At 41.5% G+C, this 17,448-nt stretch overlaps 1 protein-coding gene and 1 long non-coding RNA gene across 9 annotated transcripts in view; one reads left to right on the top strand and one right to left on the bottom strand.

Moving 5' to 3' along the window:
- Window positions 1-3,474, bottom strand: part of LOC147757694 (uncharacterized) — a 15,381-nt gene extending 11,907 nt beyond the window's left edge. Inside the window, exons 1-2 of the long non-coding RNA XR_015321289.1 lie at window positions 3,363-3,474; window positions 1,320-1,375 (exon numbers count right to left, since the gene is read on the bottom strand). This is a non-coding gene — a long non-coding RNA (uncharacterized LOC147757694). The remainder of the gene's footprint in view (window positions 1-1,319; window positions 1,376-3,362) is intronic.
- LOC111245435 (uncharacterized) lies at window positions 2,943-17,448 on the top strand. Of its 8 annotated transcripts, none has more exons than XR_015321284.1 (8): window positions 2,947-3,507; window positions 5,225-5,960; window positions 8,668-8,825; window positions 9,214-9,602; window positions 10,722-11,061; window positions 11,381-11,911; window positions 16,529-16,848; window positions 17,257-17,448. XR_015321284.1 is itself a non-coding variant. In XM_022793806.2 (6 exons), exons 1-6 carry the CDS (start codon window positions 5,894-5,896, stop codon window positions 17,260-17,262), a joined length of 1,491 nt encoding a protein of 496 aa, XP_022649541.1. In that variant the 5' UTR covers window positions 3,514-5,893; the 3' UTR covers window positions 17,263-17,448. The 8 variants fall into 8 exon arrangements, 1 of the variants encoding a protein (XP_022649541.1); XR_015321285.1 differs by lacking the exon at window positions 2,947-3,507 and adding an exon at window positions 3,514-3,696 and having other exon boundaries at window positions 5,445-5,960; XR_015321283.1 differs by lacking the exon at window positions 2,947-3,507 and adding an exon at window positions 3,514-3,696.

The following is a 17,448-nucleotide window of genomic DNA, read 5'->3' as shown; positions in this document are numbered from 1 at the left end:
AAGAAAACCGTGTCGGTGTTGCAACCCTGCGAACCACTTTACTGCAGCATTGCCGCCTGATTTCACGACTCTTGCGAAATCTGTAAGCGCCTATCGGATGCAGCCACGATGTGAATTTGAACCGTCGGCAAAGTCAGACGAAGTGCACACTGGGTTCACTTTCTGGCATGTAACGCCTTTGCTGAGCTAAGCATCGCAGTCTTAAGATCAGCCGGACTCGACGGAATAGTGTAGTGTAGAAGAAAGAATTAGATTTGGGTGCAGAGTTGCTGTTGACACACGCTATGGGTTCGGAAGACCCTAAGGCGACCGATATCAGGAGACTGCAATGTCCCGGAACAGAAGATTCTCATCTTAAGGGAATAGCTGAACTCGACGCAGAAGCACACCTTCGGGAATACATAGTCGTTAGCACGCTCCTGTTTCGAATCACGAGCGCTGTTGTAGATTGCGTAATCAACAACTGAGGTCACTCCGGGAAAACAGGCGGACATGCAGGCGTTGAAACAAAACTGGATACTTTACAGCGGATACTGATATGGCCCCTGGCATACACCCACAACTAAGGAAAGTAATAGCTTGATGTGAAGGGTGAAGGTTGCTAAAGTCCAAAGCCTTGCCCCAAAGTGCAAAACCTAGGGGGCGAGGGCATGTATTGCGATTTTTGTCACGATTCAGAAGTACCTTCGCTTAAAAAAGTGATAAGTTTCAGAGAACGCCGAAATGCGTAGCCTTAAGCGTCAGGGGGTGTAATCTCAACAGTTAGTTCGACCACCGAGGGTAGTTTTTCAAGGATGAACTAATCCAGAGCGCGAACAGTTTTGGACATATAATGGAACGCGTGCGAGGGCAAATTCTCAGGGAAGAACTGTTCCGGAGGGCGGACGGTTCTAGACTATATGTTGCAGCGCACAGGTGGATAGTCAACAATCTTGGATATGCCCGTCGTTTATGCTACATGAGGATGAGGTGTACAGCAAAAGCTGAATTAGTGTCAATACTAATGTGTCGCGACTAAACCACTTCAAATTAAATTGACTTTAATGATTCTATTGTCGCTCACATATTACTTATACCGCATGACTCTCAGGTAAGACTCGAAACGACGTCATGGAAGACATAAAAAATCCTAGATGAAGAACATATATGGAAGCCTAGCTCAGTCTATTGTTTCTAGTTTTTAGAAGCAGTTGCTCCATGAGTATAGCATAGTATGGGTTAATGCAGTCGTGAGGTGTCTGTCTACTAAACCTAGAAATACATTGTTGTCTGGGTTCGAAACTGGACTTTACCGTCGGGTGTAGCAGGCTTCCAGTTACCTTTTTAAAGCAGAGCAGTCGATCTGTGATTAATAACGAACAAATACACCTGTTTCCTGAAATGGCACACAATCATGTCTAACTGATTTTAGCGGAGATAAATTTGGATTGACCACTGCCTATCAAACGGAGCATTTCCCTTTTGCTGAGAAGTAGTTTCAGAGAATTAAGTAACAGCAGCGCATAGAAGTGGTCGGCTATCTTTAAGCACTGATTGGTTGAGGAAAGCGGAAGACCATTAACGTCGCCAAGGCGTTAGTAAAAGGCAATATGCAGAGTGGGAAGTTGGCGAGCTCGACGAGGGAGCAGCGCCAGATCGCTGCGGGCTCCATCGCGGAGCCTATCGAAAAAGAAAAAGAATTCTATCGAGTTGTTGAGAATAAACATTCAGAAACGTTTATCGTGTTGCCCACTTTGCAACTTTATGGGAAAAATATGCAAGCACCGGCGTTGCACGTGGCCATCTCCTATATAGCTCAAAGTGGGCTTTTACTTTTAGAGAGAATAACTAGCCCAGTTGCATTTAAACAATAGTGACTTCGCCACCTTGACTTTGTGTTATCACGCTGACTAGTGGAGTGAGCTCGTTTTCTTTAGCCAGTCTTCAAGCCAATACAGATCCACTTTACTTAGCGTATATGGAATTGTCAGCAGCCGAGGAAGCAGTTAGCAAGATAGATAACTTACGCGCTTGTTACAATGAAAAGCCACGCTGCGAATACATTTCTCTAATTAGCAATTATCCACTTTGAAGGCACAAGGATGTCTAGAACATAATTACATACCCCAGATATATTTGTACTTGCCATACATCATCCCGATAACTAATAAGTAAATGGTAAACAGTGAAACGAAGCAAAATAGAAACATTGAGCTAAGTCTAAGGTTAGATCTAAGTTAAAAAATGATTTCAGGATGACCATTCTCCAACTCAGAAGAGCAAGGACGTGACGGCCTCGACGACGACGAACGGACGTCGAGTCCAGAACACGTAAAGGATAATGTAAATTGGAAATGAGATCTATCATGCTTGCAGATACTCAAAGGAGAAGTAATTTCAGTTAAACTTTAATTATTATTTTTTTGCATTTTCATATAACTTCTATTTGGCCTTAGTGAACTTAGTGTACATTTTATTATTAAGTCTTCCGAATGCCTTGCTCGATCTCCAGTGCTTCAAAGTTGAGTATTCTAAGTGAAAATAACATATTTGCTGTAAACATGTGCAATGTTTTAAACTGAATTGATAATATGGACAGGGGCCACTTAGAATATATTGTGGTAGCTGTAGGAAGCCGGCTTTGTTCGCAGAGAAGGCGATTCTAGTTAAGTTATTGTTATAAAAAGGCTTAGTATGCATACCTACATGAAATAAGTCTAGTACCGTTTTTGGACCAGACTGATGGCTATGCTAAACATTTTTCAAAGTAATTGTTTCACAATGGCCACAGTGCATCGATAAAGGTCTTAAATTCTAATTTTTCTTCTAGAGAAGTTGCCGACTATTATCAAATGTAGTTTCAATGACTAATATAGAAAAGTGTATTTGTAACATATGCAGGTACTATGCTTTCTGAGCGACTGAGAACTTGCCACGTTAGTACTGAAAGGAAGTTCTGTTCACAGTTCGAACTGTGAACTACTAGGCCAACAAACTTCATAGAACTGTGGCTTTTGAACCAGAAATAACACGTTATAGTGATAGTTATAGAAATTCGACGTTGGGCCTGGGGGTGACGTTCGAAGTTCCACCTCGGACGCGATTTTAAGAAGCACTTTGACTCTTGGGAAACGAAAAGTAACCAGATTGTTAACGCTCAAATAATCAATCACTTTATCCGCGGCGATTCGCCGGACGGAACAAAGCAAACATCTCGCCTTCTGTATGAATGATCCACTCCATCTACACAAACACACGCGGGCCCCGCACAGACAGGAACATCAATGTGCTTTCTGCTGAGATCTGATCTCTCTCTCTATATTTTCATGAGATGGCTGTACCTACAATATCAAAACCAACAATCGACTATTATTTTCACGCACTCAGTACGATGACGATGAAATTCTAAGTAAGCTGAAATCATGCGTTTCTTGTGAGGAGTCTCATCCACTAAAGACTGACTGTTGTTGTAAGCGCACGCATTGGAACATTCGCTTCCGTTTGCATCTGTAGCTCACTATCCAAAACGTACGTATTGGCTGCACGCATATGCTAACAATAGCATTAAAGAGAATTTGCGTTACGTCTTAAGAGACAAAGTGTCGCAATATGCTCAACCTAAACATAGGATAGTGCTCTATTTTTTGTCCGTGTATTTTCATGCAAATGTGTCTGATAGCAACACCGGACGTAAAAGTCGTAACATTTTCTTTAATTGTATGTATAAAAAACTTTATCTTTTTCAATACCCTAAACGAAATATAAATTAAATTTCGAGCACCGAAAGCATTCGGCCAATTTAATATATGAAGGATACGTTCTATCGAATGGGTATCTGAATACTCTGTTCCGGCTAGCTACACCATAGGAATTACTGATTCGTCCGATGGGAGCGATTTACTTTATTAACAAACCGCTAACCTTTCGTTCTTGTTTACGCATCGCCGATGCGCGGTTAATGAGCTAACTTGACAACGCTTTTACGTTAACGAAAATATGGCTAACGTTAGAATAATATATGTAGTGTAAAGGCAGAGCAAAGAGTGCAAAAAAATAGGACCCGACGAAAAGTTGCACGCATCAACAATAGCATCTGGTGTATAGGAAAGATAAAACAAAGTAGGATAATTGCAGGCTGTTTTCTTCCGACGAAAACACCGTGCATCGTCGGTGATTCCCTATTCTCTTATGAGACGTTATCTATTTGCGTTCCGACTAAGTCAACGGAGCATCCAGAGGCTTGATAGCGCATTGCAGTTCGTAAACGATTAAAAAAATATGTACAGTTGTTCCTATGGAAATGTTTAATAAGGATCATTTTAAAAACGCTACCTTAAAAGGTGCCCGTTATCCGATCATTCTCCTCAAACTCCCCCTAGAGCAGGTGATAGCATGACCGATACATGGTTGACTCCTTGTCTATGTACATCTATTACATATGAGTCATATTAGTTTCCAGCAAGCGCTGCATATAATAATGGCAGCAAATGCATACTGATATGCTATAGCTTGCTTTGTATGATTATCGTATTTGGAAAAACTAACGAAAAATGAACCTATTCAGTGTGGCACTCACAATGAGTCAGTCGTGACTAGTCGCGGTAAATTATATAAAAATAAGTCGTTGTCCAGAGGACGTAAAACATAACGTCTATATAGAGAAACAGTTGTATAACCCCTACAACTGCGTCAAAGGCCGCAGTTCGTCCTTTCTTTGCGATTACATAAAATTCTCGCGCCTAACATACAGAAACGCTAAGGTCTAGCCTCATCTACCATGGACGTATCATTTTTCGATATAGGGGAACAATTGAAAGTCACGAGACGTAACTGTCGCTCAAAACAAAACATCATTGAGAAATGTCAGTTACACAGTTCGGCTTACCGGTACTTCTTTTAACATAAATATATATACAGTGCACCAAAACAAATAAACCATATGCCAAAAATAATATGCCTTATTATCTTGTGGATTTTTTACCAAAAAAAAAACACTTTATCAGTTCATTCGAGCCAATCGGTAAAATCGCCGAGGGATTTCACCACAAGAGTGACAAAAGCAGACCAATTATCTGTGCTGTACTATATATAATATATAGAACGCATTATAAATTAGTTCTATCGTTAGCTTTTAGCTATATACAATACATGTGATGCATAGAATTCCTGAACTGATGTAAAATATCGGATAAATTAATATTCCGATGCCCGAAGAACGGAGCCGACTCGCTCTAATAACTTTTAGGCCTCCGAATGCACTTTTCCGTTCCCGGCCGGTTACTGCCGCGTACCCTGATGAGCATGATGTCATCCTGTGCGTAAAGAACACATGGTGTCAAGGAAGCACCGTATCAGGTATCGCGACGGTGGGTGTATTTGAGATCCAACCCCCTAAAGGCCGCCTCCTTTAACCTAGTTGACTCGAGTGCTAAAACAAAGAGTGTTTTCTCTGAGCTATGAGGTAGCTGTCGTTTTGGCTCCGCCCCTGGACCCGCCCAAGGTGTAGGCTCGCGCATGCGCTATTCCGAGTCTCTGTGAGGTTGAGGCCTACCTTGCGATCCTTGCCACCGCGATGAGGGTAGGATCCCTCGTTGCCTCTCTTACATCTCAGTACATCCTCGTGCTTACCCAGTGACCAACTTGTGCAGAACAGGACACGTTTCAGTGAGAAGCTGTTAGAGAGTGGGCTAGATTGTAATACTGCGTAGCAGAACGGCCAAAAGTGACCGCTTTAATTTGCCGGTCGTAACCTATTATTTAGTGCAGTGACAGACACGTGGAGTGAGTGCGCGTTTACCGGAGCATCTTTCAAAGTGTATAGTATCTAGTAGAGAAAAGTTGCACCAACCAGCTCATGAGACCGCGAGTCTTTGACAGAAAATATAAGAAATTGACGCTTGATCGAAATTAAAAAATGATGATGAGCTTTGAGGGTCGTGTACCTGGTGTTCCAGAGGATGGCGGACAATGCCAAGGAGCGGGTAAGTTCTATTTTCTTAAATTTGTTCTCCTCAGATTATGGTTATTAAAGGACAGCGGAATTACAAGAAACTGAGCATTTTTCCTTTTTACAGTAATTCACGAGACGCTTCTTTGGTTAGTCAAGAGAAGCTAGTAATTACGCATAGCGGCTATGTTAATTAAAATTATGGGTTTTTGCTAGGTGCGTTAAAACCGTCGGAATAAGTAGGAATCACACATAACGAGGAAGCGCTTTTGTCAAATACTGCTTTTCCATAAGGACGTGATAGTTTGGAAACATTTTGGCTTCTTTTGTTCTTACAATGCGGGTAAGGCTTGTCGTTAGATAACAAATATAGTGAAATATTGCTGCCACAACAGGCGCAATAAACAACCAATGAGAATCATAAGTTACAGTTTTCACTGACAAAATACATGCTTTGTCCCACCGTGTCAAGCAGATATTCAGCTCTCTTTTAAGAGTCAGCCGACATAGCTACTCATGCAATCATCGTTCAGGCAATCTACAATCGCATTAGTATTAGCAGTAGTAGTAGTAGGTTGGATTTGTATTTACGCAGTCATCCAATGGTGAGAAGAACAGATTTTTTCGCCCAGGCCGCTTATGAAGACACAGTGAACTTCTTTTATATGAGATATATAGATTATATGGAATTCTATCTGATGCATCGAAGAAATTCAATGATACCTGTCATGGTCAATCTCAATCTGACAACCAGTAGAAATGCCATAGTGTATAACAGCGCGCTTCGCTGTACCCCGTAAAGACGGTACCGTAAATAAACCATAAATAAATTCGATGTGATTTGCCAATTTGGTTTAAGCACAGCGGATAATCTTTACGCACAGACAAGGGCTGTTGCTGGGGCGAGTGCGCGAAACGGTTCGGCCTTAGCTGCGCTAGAATATTAACTCAGAATACTACTTACTTAATTTATGTGCCTATAAGATAGCATAGGGAATGGTGTAAGTAAGTTCATGTTACGATCAATCAGGAAGCCAAACAATACCACGGAAAATTTATCCAAATATTGGCATTTGTCGTTATATCAGCGCTCCTCTCACCATAGCGCGTCACTTTCTTCCAAATAAAAAACCGTTTTGGCATCTTTTTTTGTTGGTGAAATTTCCTCATTCAAAATTGCGCGGGGAACGACAATTATGGTAACTGCGGCAAGATATTTGTTTCTTCACCCCAGCACTTGCCTGTCTTATTTGGGTACGCTTTACGGATGCCCCTCGTAATACCCAAATAAGGGTAACAACAGCAACAAGAAGACACATAAACAACAGGAGTCAACATTTTATTCTAGAAAATTCCCTAAAGCTCTAAAAATATCTATTGCTAGTAAGCTTGTATTTCAAATAGCTGAGGTAATATGTGTCTATAAATGTAATTCTAACGATACAACTCGATGAGAAACACTTGTCTCTAGAACTTTTGTTCGATGCAGGTAAGGAAAACTGAAAGCAATAAAGAAAGAGGAAGGAACCCAATATCAGAAATTTCGACCCATTCTATACTTCCGAACGATATATATATATATATATATATAGTTACATAACATACTAATCAAATATAAACTGTCCGTTGAGTAAGTCTCCCGATAAAATGCAAGATAGACCGAAGGACTCACTTAAGTGAGTCACACAGTCTGATCGAATGAATTATGCGCATCGAATGGACAAGCATGGCTTACCCGAACACCCGAGTCCGCAGCTCGGCCTCGGGTCCTTTGGCTCGTAAGGTTCTGCCGGCTCACCACTCCTTAACGTTTAAATGGCGCTAAAAAATTAAGTATCAACTTTCGTTCTAACTTCGTCCGTTCCGAGAAAACTTATTCACCGACTGCATTTCAATTTGGGCAAACCCAATGTTTCAGCTGAATTGTTCTGAAGGTTATTCTTAATTCTAACGAAGTAATCGTTCTGGCCGTATCGATGAGTCGCACTAAACCACTCCGCGGCAGTTAAGTCAGAAACCTTAAATGCGGCAATATGAGTTTTTACCAGTCAAGAAGTGTGTACTTCCAGTAGCAGGAAAGCTTTCTTGGCAGATCCCATCATAGAGAGGGGGAAAGTGACCTATTTTGTCGTTGCAGAGGATTGATACATTGACTTTTGGCCGAAGGTATGTCTCCGTAACATACTTGTTATCAGAAACTTGTCGTGACCTTTATGAACTTACAGAACGTTTGTGTTGATAGCTAAATTTGTAGCCGTATGATTTCTCCCAATTTCTCTCCCGTAGTTATCAACTGCACTGCCCTAGACTGTTCGGCATCCGCTAATCCACCTTTATATATGTATATTGGACTTTTATGAATGAATACTAACCTCTCCCAGCTCCATTGTATCCAAGTTTTTTCGCGTTTGGTACAGATTTGCAAATAAATTTTCTTGTGCTTTAGACCTTCGACACAACCCAGTGGTCAGGTGGTGTTTACTATACACAAACAGAGTGTTCCAGTTGAACGCGTAGAGTGTACGCGTTGAACGTATTTTACGCGATTAGTGTGTGTGAAGGCTTAGATGGTACCTTATTCTATGTGCTATATTAAATAGATTTTTCATTGCACAGTAGCCTAAATTGCGTGAAGTCTACTGGGACTGTCAAGATGTGGGCACCTTCCATTTTCATTTACTCTTTGCCTACCATTTTATGACGTATCTAAAGTTCGAACGTTGGTTGACGATTTAACACAGGAATCATGCTGCCGTTTAATCCATCGTTTGACTATCGATCAATTTCAAGTCAGCTCTTCCAGCCAGTGAAAGATGAAAGCCCTCTCATCGCAGGCGAAACACAGGATGCAGCCTGTCAAGATGATAACCATGTTAAGAGGCCAATGAATGCGTTTATGGTAAGTAGAAAAAGAAAGACATGATTCCGAATCAGTTTCGTATAAGTAGTACGTACGACAATGTTCTCTTGCCGATGTACACGGCTCACAGGCGCTCGGTGTCATCTTTGCTGAGATATGAGCAATAACTGAAACTTATCTGAAGTATTCTGTCGATGTGATTCTGAGGTATTCACATTTGTGTATCGTCTCTAGCTAAGTAGCCGCAGTATCTTGGTAGACGGTCAGTTCGATTGCTATGGCGGTTATTTTATACGCAGTGCTCTAGCAATCCATTAGTAAAATCCAGAATAAGAGTGAATTTCTTATCACGAGCAAGAACATATAGTTTGCCTGTTGGAGCCTATTGAATAACATTAGACCTCAACTGTTCTTTTTCTCCGTGTAGGTATGGTCCCGGGCGCAACGACGTAAAATTGCGTTAGAGAATCCAAAGATGCATAATTCGGAGATTTCCAAAAGACTCGGAACTGAGTGGAAGCGGCTCTCCGAGGCTTCTAAAAGGCCGTTCATCGAGGAAGCTAAAAGACTTCGAGCACAACATATGAGAGAACATCCCGATTACAAATACAAGCCAAGAAGAAAACCAAAACCAACGATGTCATCTGCCTCGGCTGATCGTGTGCCCGCCATGGTCAAGAAGGAAGTTTCGCAACTTATGCCTCCTTTCTACGAATACCTATGTCTACGCGATGAGGATAAAAGGCTAGCACCTACATCCACTCTTCCACCTTTTCTTGGCCGATTATGTGCCCCAAACACCACGACTGACCACAGGTTAATATACGTGCGCACGATATAATTCTCTGTCAAAAAACAAACCACAAGCTGATCGAATACGAATTGATTTTTCGTACTTTTTTCTGTAGCGATACGATTTATGGAGGAAAATAGAATGCATAATTTATCGGCAGGCGTAGCGCGCGTATCTAAGTGATTTCTTGATAGGTGGATTCATTGAAAAATTATAATAATAAACTTTGTTTTTATTTTGAAAAAGCGACTTAAAACTCATCCAGTTCAAGGCAAAATGCAATGCTATATTATTTTCGTCAATTTTATCGTCGTCGACTATTTCAAGCTTTGTCTGGTTAACGGACATTTGTTCCTTTAAGATCTGTTTTCTTAAAAAATATAGATACTTTCCGAACCTTAGAAAATATTTTCCAAAATGGAAATTATACGCTTGTAACTTTCCGAAATCTATCTAGTTATTATTTGTAGTAAAAACTGCAGCGTTTTTAGTTTAATTCAGCTAGATAATTTAGCACAAATAATAAATAAATAGTGCGATATGCAGACAAGTTTATAACACCAACGTTACTGAACTGGGGTGATCAGTAACATTAGTATTCTAAACAATTTAAAGATATACCAAAACTTTATTTTTACAGAATTTATTACTAGATAAATAACCAGTCAAATCGGAGATAATCAGAAGATGAAATCATATCTTCTATCTAAGGATGTGCGAAGCATCGAAAGACTCACATTAGTTGACAACTTATGATTTTTTCGTTATATATATAATAAAGATCTTACCACACGGTATATATGCCCTGTGGTATTGATGGCGACAAATCGTTGATTACAAGGCGCGACACAGTTAGGTCACTCTTAAGCTCCAGAAAAACGATAATATTAGGTAAGCAGGGCGATGGTAATCACAGTTCACGTATAGTTTTTGAGATATTTCTTATAATGATAGGGGAAGAGTTCGGTTGTTTCAACCAAAGGGGCATTCCAGGGAACGCCTCAGATCTGGCATATACCGCCATGTAGCAGTTATAGTGAAATAGAAATCCACTCACCACTGACTCGATTTCGTTAATAATTATGTATACATAAGCGACAAACACTCTATTTTTATTGACGTATCAACGAATCCATTTTCAGAGTGCCGTCTCCAAGAGACAATCGCTCTGAGGCTGACCAAAGCGATTTTGTCAGCGGCGCTCCTATGTCGAGTTGTCGATCAAGTCCTTATAATGGCGCTGCACTGTACTCGTCGCCATGGGGGGTGCAATCGTTAGGACCACGCTCCCCACACTCACCTAGCCATTGTAGTTCACCTATTTGTAAGAGTCAACACCATCCAAGCGGCAATCCGTTATCTGTGAATCACCATCAAACATCCCAGTTACAGCAGCCGCAACAACAACATCAAACACAGCAGAACGCGCACTCGAATACAGCATCAACGGATCAGATCGTTGCAGCTCATCAACTATTGCAGGTCTGTGCGTATTATCAATTATTCAGTTTTTCTAAACGTTTTGTTAGACTCCTATTAGAAAATCACGGCAATTAGCGTAGCGGTGTGTCCTCTCGCTGACTTCACTGCACCCACTCACGCATCCCTTATGTTGAATTGAATGTTTTCATTAGTGTTTTCTGTTTATATCAGTGTTCCTCGAACGTATGTACTTCTGTCATATTTGAATATAGTCTGCTCGTACTGTACACTCTCCTAACGGTTGCTTTGCTTTGCTTCTTGTGAAAAGCTCTTGTTCTACAACTTTGTTTTCCTTTTTCTGTAATCTTTCATACTATAGGGTTTATATTCGTCAGCACTACATCGAGCTGCGCTAGCTGCAGCGTCCGTGGCCTCAACGCCGCTTCCACCTTTGTTGCCAACCCTCAATGGCCTAAGTGGTCTTGGCAGCTTGAACGGATTGAACCCCCTGAACGGCCTTGGAGGGCCGCCACTAGGGTTGTCACTTAACCCCCTACTGCTCAATTTTCACGCTCAACCATTAAACAGCATTAGTACTGCAGCCCCAAATGGAGGAGGAGGCGGCGGAGGAATGATAGTCGGAGGTTCCTTGGTAGCAGGAACACTGCCAGGATGTGCGGAAATATTGAAGAACGAAGTGCCGGCAAACAGTTGCCCCACTGGAAACGAATCACCATTGCCGATAGTTCACCGCCCTACGGATAATACAGATGAGGGCAATATTGGACAGCCACAACTGTTGAACAATAACAATAATAATAATAGCAACAACAACAACAACAACAACAACAAAGACATCACAGATAATATTGGGGATGACGACGGGCTACCCTCAACGACTACAGTCGAGGTAAGGATCAAAGGTAGATCTAATAGTTACAGCCACCATGCATAGATACTAATATTTTTAAGCTTATAATGCATTGAATACGCTACAAAAAAAATCGACTAGCAAAAAAAAAAGCTATCTGATTCCATACCTTCCCGATGTTGGAATTCATACTAGCTAGCACCTTAGTATTTCGAGCTAAATCAGAATGTTTATATATTTGAAAAGATACTGTAACGTTCGTGCTCAGAATGTGGGTGGAGGTTTAATAAATATATCGCAGGTTGATATCTCGTAAAATACAGACCTCAAGTGAGCATACAATTATAAGGTGCCTGTTATAGTAAGTTATGATCGTCTTTTTTCAGCCGGTCAATTAACGGCTTTTTTTTTGTATTCAACACACTAGCGGCTTAGGCAGTTGCGTCGATAGTTAGATACATACAGGACAGACTGTTTTCAGGGGCATATGTTGTACCTAATTTTATAGAATTAAACAATCGAACGGCACGGAAGCGCCTGCCCACGGAAATTGGGGCCAGTATGGGCATTAAATTTGTAACAAAAAATTCCACTGAGTACTACATTGTTATATACTGAATCACTGGCGTTTATCCTCTTGGTTCTCCACTACCTACGGCGAAGTCGTCCGCTATGTTGAAGTGGGACAAATCGTTACTGTCCGCTGTCTTTTCTTATGGAAGAAGATTATTTGATTTTGAAGCTCCTATGCGTTCTAGGAAACGGCGGGAAGTCTGCATGAACTTCGATGGACGGTACAGTCAGCACTAACCAGTGTTACTTCGACGATTCTCGTTCGACACTTCCGGCTTTAAAGTCGACAACAATTGCAAAACGATTGCCCAAACTTTGTTTAAGTACTCACCATATATCATTCGCTGCTTGCGTACAATGGCACTCGTTCCTCAGTTCGCATTTAATAGGTCGTTCAACAGCAGCAAGTCCAAGGGGCAGGACTTGTCATCACATTGATAACACAGTCTGAATAGGTTTTGAATGGTGTCGCTATAGTGTGTGTATGTGTGTATTTTCTTTGTCCCTCTTTTTTTGTGAACTGGTGGTCGTGTCCTATAGTACCGGGATCAAGTAAGCGGCGGTTCTCTCTTTGGTCGAATAGGAACCTGTAGGCTGCCAGCAAAAGGTGTAGGCAATAGTAATGCCAGTAGACTGAATAGACTCAGCAACTGGGCGCCTAGCAGACAGGCGGACATATAGAGACAGACAGAGAGGCAGCGGTGGCGGAGCCGCGATAACACATCACTCTGGCTAGAGCAATGAGGCGAGTGGCCTCAGGAGACGCCGAGAGTTGTATGTGCGCCTGTGATACCTGGGGTAGAGCTGGGGTCGAGGAGACAAGCCAGCCCTCTGTAGCGTCCTTTGCGCTTCTGTTTGGACTCTTCTTCACCATCGTACTAGAATCCCAATTGAAAAATCCACTCGAAAAAGGGCGAGGAAGAAGACGGACAGAGAGAAGGAAAGACGGAAGAGGAAAAATTTTTTTTTACATATATATTAGAGAAAGAGAGCAGGCCAAAAAGTAGAAGAATGAACCTACTACTCTGCTGCGACAGCCGTTAGTAGGACAGAAAAAAGAATATAAGGGAGAAGTGGAGGAGGAAAAGGACAGAAAGAAAGAAAAGAAAGGCGAAGCTCTAGGACAAGATGCAGGAGAACAGAGGATACAAGGAGGCAAAGGAAGGCTGGTACTGTTACAGCTACTGCTGCTACGCATGGTGTAGCCATTGCTGCGTGTGCTCCACCAGACGCTGTATTTTCCCTAAAGGGAGAAGAAAAGGGAGCCAGGTAACAGTAGTTGAATGAGTGTTGAAAGGAGGTTGACTCACCTCAGACTTCCCCGGCCAGGGCTTCTTTCTCACCTTACTGGAGTGTTCGCAATTGTAAGCAGCGTTGCCTCTGTGCGATCACTCGCGCACCGAACCCGAGGTCTTCCGAAAGGAGTTTTAGTTCACTACGGCTACCGATCTTCCTGTCTGATTCCGCCCTGTGCGCACGGAGCCTATGTGCGTGTCTCTGTAAGACGAGTGAGGACCTTTAAAGGAATTTCTTTCCCTTCGGCGGACGGCTAACCTGCTATATTGTGTCGATGACGCCTCGCATGTGTACTGCCGTTTGCACAATGAACAAGGAAGCCCCGTCAGGCCACTGTAGACCGACCGTGTTGCTTCGACACCCAGCACGACCCTACAAACGGACTACAAAGCTACAACTGAGAAAATGGAATGAACAGGTGGGGATAGAGAGGTGCGGTCAGCGAAAAGCTACTGCAGCCATAACGATGATACGGATGAGCGGCGAGAACGAAAGACAGGCCTTTGTTAAAAACACTGGCTTCAAAGGGTTTGAAGTAAACCATATCTAATCGGTGAGCACGACACGCCTAACAGATGAATCTCTTCCTTCGCCTATTTTTTTGTCGCTTTCAAATAGACAACATGAGTTATTCTCTGCGCAGGCTTTCTAGCATAGCTATCTTTGCAGTAGCAATGATAATATACATGCATGCATGTATAACAACAGTCGCTTAATAAGCGAAAGGATGTAATCTTTTAAGGAGAGGGATTTAGATGTACTTTCTGTCTTCGTCAGGAGTGGATAGTTCATTCATATAATAAAAAAAAGACGAATTTCCCAGATGGGCCGCGATTTATCAACTTTTGCTTCTGCAAATCCTTTTTCACTGTATGGATAATACTCGCATCGCTTACTACGGTAAGTGGATATGAGCATTAAGGTCAACTTGTCTGGTAGTTCGTTCAGTCGGTCTGGTCTGAAGTGGAGGGAGGGTGGCCAAGCAGACGGCGTCAGGGAAATCATATCGTACGCTCGGCAATATTCGCAATGTGTGCAGGCAGAGACATAGTCTCTATAGATCCTATTTGCTACAATGATTATGTCGCGAAAGTAAGCGAGGAACCTGTGGTAGGCAAAAGGAAAATGAAAAATAATTCCTAATTTATCGCTGAGTTACAGTTGAACCTGTCAAAGGTGACTATTACCGTATTCTATACGCGCAACTGTCTATCAAGACATACGGAGGCCTATTATGGACATGTTGCGATAAGTTTCGCCTCTATTTTAGTAACGATTATAATTGTTATTGTTATTATTATAAACATATTTTAAGTATTTGTGGATTTTGCGTTTTTTTTTCCAAATTTATTTTTCCTTTTAAATTATCAGGGACTTGTCATACAGGAAACTGGAATATTATATTATACTCGGAAATACCTATCTAATAGCGGCTTCTGCATCTGTTCAATTTAATTCCATTTAGTTACCTTCTAAAAAAGATACTACCACCATGTGCAGTAAAAGTTTCTAGATTCAAAAAAGGGCTTATTAAGTAAGACAGTTTACACAATTACTGGTTCGGGCTAATGCATCTATAGCTGCGACCTTATTTTGAAAATCATCCCGAAGTTTATTGGAAAATTTGTCAACGTTTTATTAGGTCCTATATCTGATGCAGCTCATTCATGCGCTTGATTATTCCTTTGAATATTGCACCTTTTGAATACAGGTTTTGTACAACTAAACTGTGAAATACTCTACGTTATTCAATGCTTTTTTTTAACTATAGCTACCATATCGCGAAACGGGACGACAATAGGACAATTTTGCTCAGGTTTATATAAGATGATTTGTTTTTCTATATCACGGACGGTAAAGTGTCATACGACTCTGCCAAAAAGTGGCCATCTTTCTAAAGAAGACTGACGAACATAATAGCGATAGTAGTTGTTATGAATGCTGCTTGTGGACAATTTTTGAAGCTGTCGTATACTGATTGGCGAGGGCACTCTTAGATCTCTCTGAGATGTTAGATAAGAAGGCTCGCTTCGATCCGACGTACTACTTTTACTCTTCGTGGCGGCTAATGGGGGTTGCAAACGTCTTTTTTATCTGTCGTTTCTGTGGTTGGAGCAGTTGTTTAGTGCGTCAACTACAGCTTGCCGGAGAGTTTTCTTCGAGAAAACCTGGAGTAGGAGCAGTGCGGGTTACTGATTGCTTTATGTTCTGACGTCGCTTGATTTTGCGTGTGATGTCAGTCAGGCCTCGGTGGCGTTGGGTATGCCCTGTCAAAGAAACCAGGATTCCCTTGAACGTTGAAGCGCATTCTTCTACATAAATTGTCTCAGGAGTTGGGAAAAGTCGCGTTGAGAGAGAAAGAAACGGAGAACGTTTCTGAAGTGGTGAGCAACGGGATTTAAGAGCGTTAACAGTTTTATAGATTTAGCTGCATTTCCAGAGGAATCTGTCATTTAAACTAGTGAACTTCGCTCATTATGAACTACTTCATTTGTAAATTCAGCTTTGTTCGCTTTCTGATAAAGATACTGATAACGAGCACGATGATTGCTGACGCTGGGAAAAACACACTAAACCAACAGATTTATAATGTCAATTTTTTTTATAGTCGGGCCTGCCTTATTCCATATGCGCTATCGTCGGTTTTCATTGTGGAACAATCCCATTACCGGGATGTTAGTTAGCACTGGTATCCGTTCACCGCAACGAACTTGGATGTTATGCTTTACTATACTCGAACTAATTACAGACCTTTTGTTTTTATTGTTTTTTTTTTCTCACAAATAGTCAATTTATCGTATAGAAAACAAGGACAATTCGCGCTGCCCGTCTGGAGTTGAATTTTCACTTTTATACAGTTATTCAGTTTTACTGAGTTAAATGATTGAGGAAATGGCAGCAACAAGAATGTTGAAGATCGAATTCAGCCGCTTCGTCGTTATGTATCATGGGCCGGTGCTTAAGCTACTACCGGCGGAAATAAAAAGCTATGGCGAGCACTTCAGTTGGGAAAGTTTTCAAGCTCTACTGTGCGCTTTTGTCTGTCCATCGTTAACTTAAGAATCATTTGAATATTATGGATAACGACTTCAGCAGAAATCTAATTAGTAAGTTTATTCCGATACGTCCTTGGCATCAACTTATTACGGATGCATATATGATGACGATGGCGCTAAAACTAATAAATTAGTTTTAAATAAATTAGTCACTATACCGTTTGAGTTTATTGGAGGAATGAACTTATCAGCCCAGTCTAGAGCAACTACCAACTGCGGCCCTGGCGATTTTCGCTGCAATTTCTTCGGACAGAACGTCAAATCCGTTATAGTGTATCCTGTCTCGAGGCATATTGCGCGTACCATTTACGATATGGAAAAGATACCCGAGCAAAATTTTAACGTTACTAAGTTTTACCCTTGGGCCTATCACTTATGAGAAAGCATAGCTCGTAAGTTCCAGTTAAACACCAGCTCAATAATTTATTGCATATTCTTTTATTTGTCATTGGTTTTCAGGTGTAAAGTTCGGCCTCTCTTGTTGATTTTGTGTACTTTGATTAGGCCGAAAAAGTGCGTCGGTGTATTTGACAGGAAGCGCACCTGGCAGTCTAATGCTAAGGACTCGATAGGATGGCCGTGAATCTACTCATGGTGCACCTAGTCATTTAGCGTAGACCAATAAAAGTAGTACCGTACTGATTAGTATCA

Source organism: Varroa destructor, unplaced genomic scaffold (genome assembly GCF_002443255.2).
Source record: "Varroa destructor unplaced genomic scaffold, Vdes_3.0 BEIS01000002.1, whole genome shotgun sequence".
Classification (NCBI taxonomy): domain Eukaryota; kingdom Metazoa; phylum Arthropoda; class Arachnida; order Mesostigmata; family Varroidae; genus Varroa; species Varroa destructor.
Note: the sequence above shows the minus strand (reverse complement) of the source record. Positions and strands in the feature narration are given on the sequence as shown.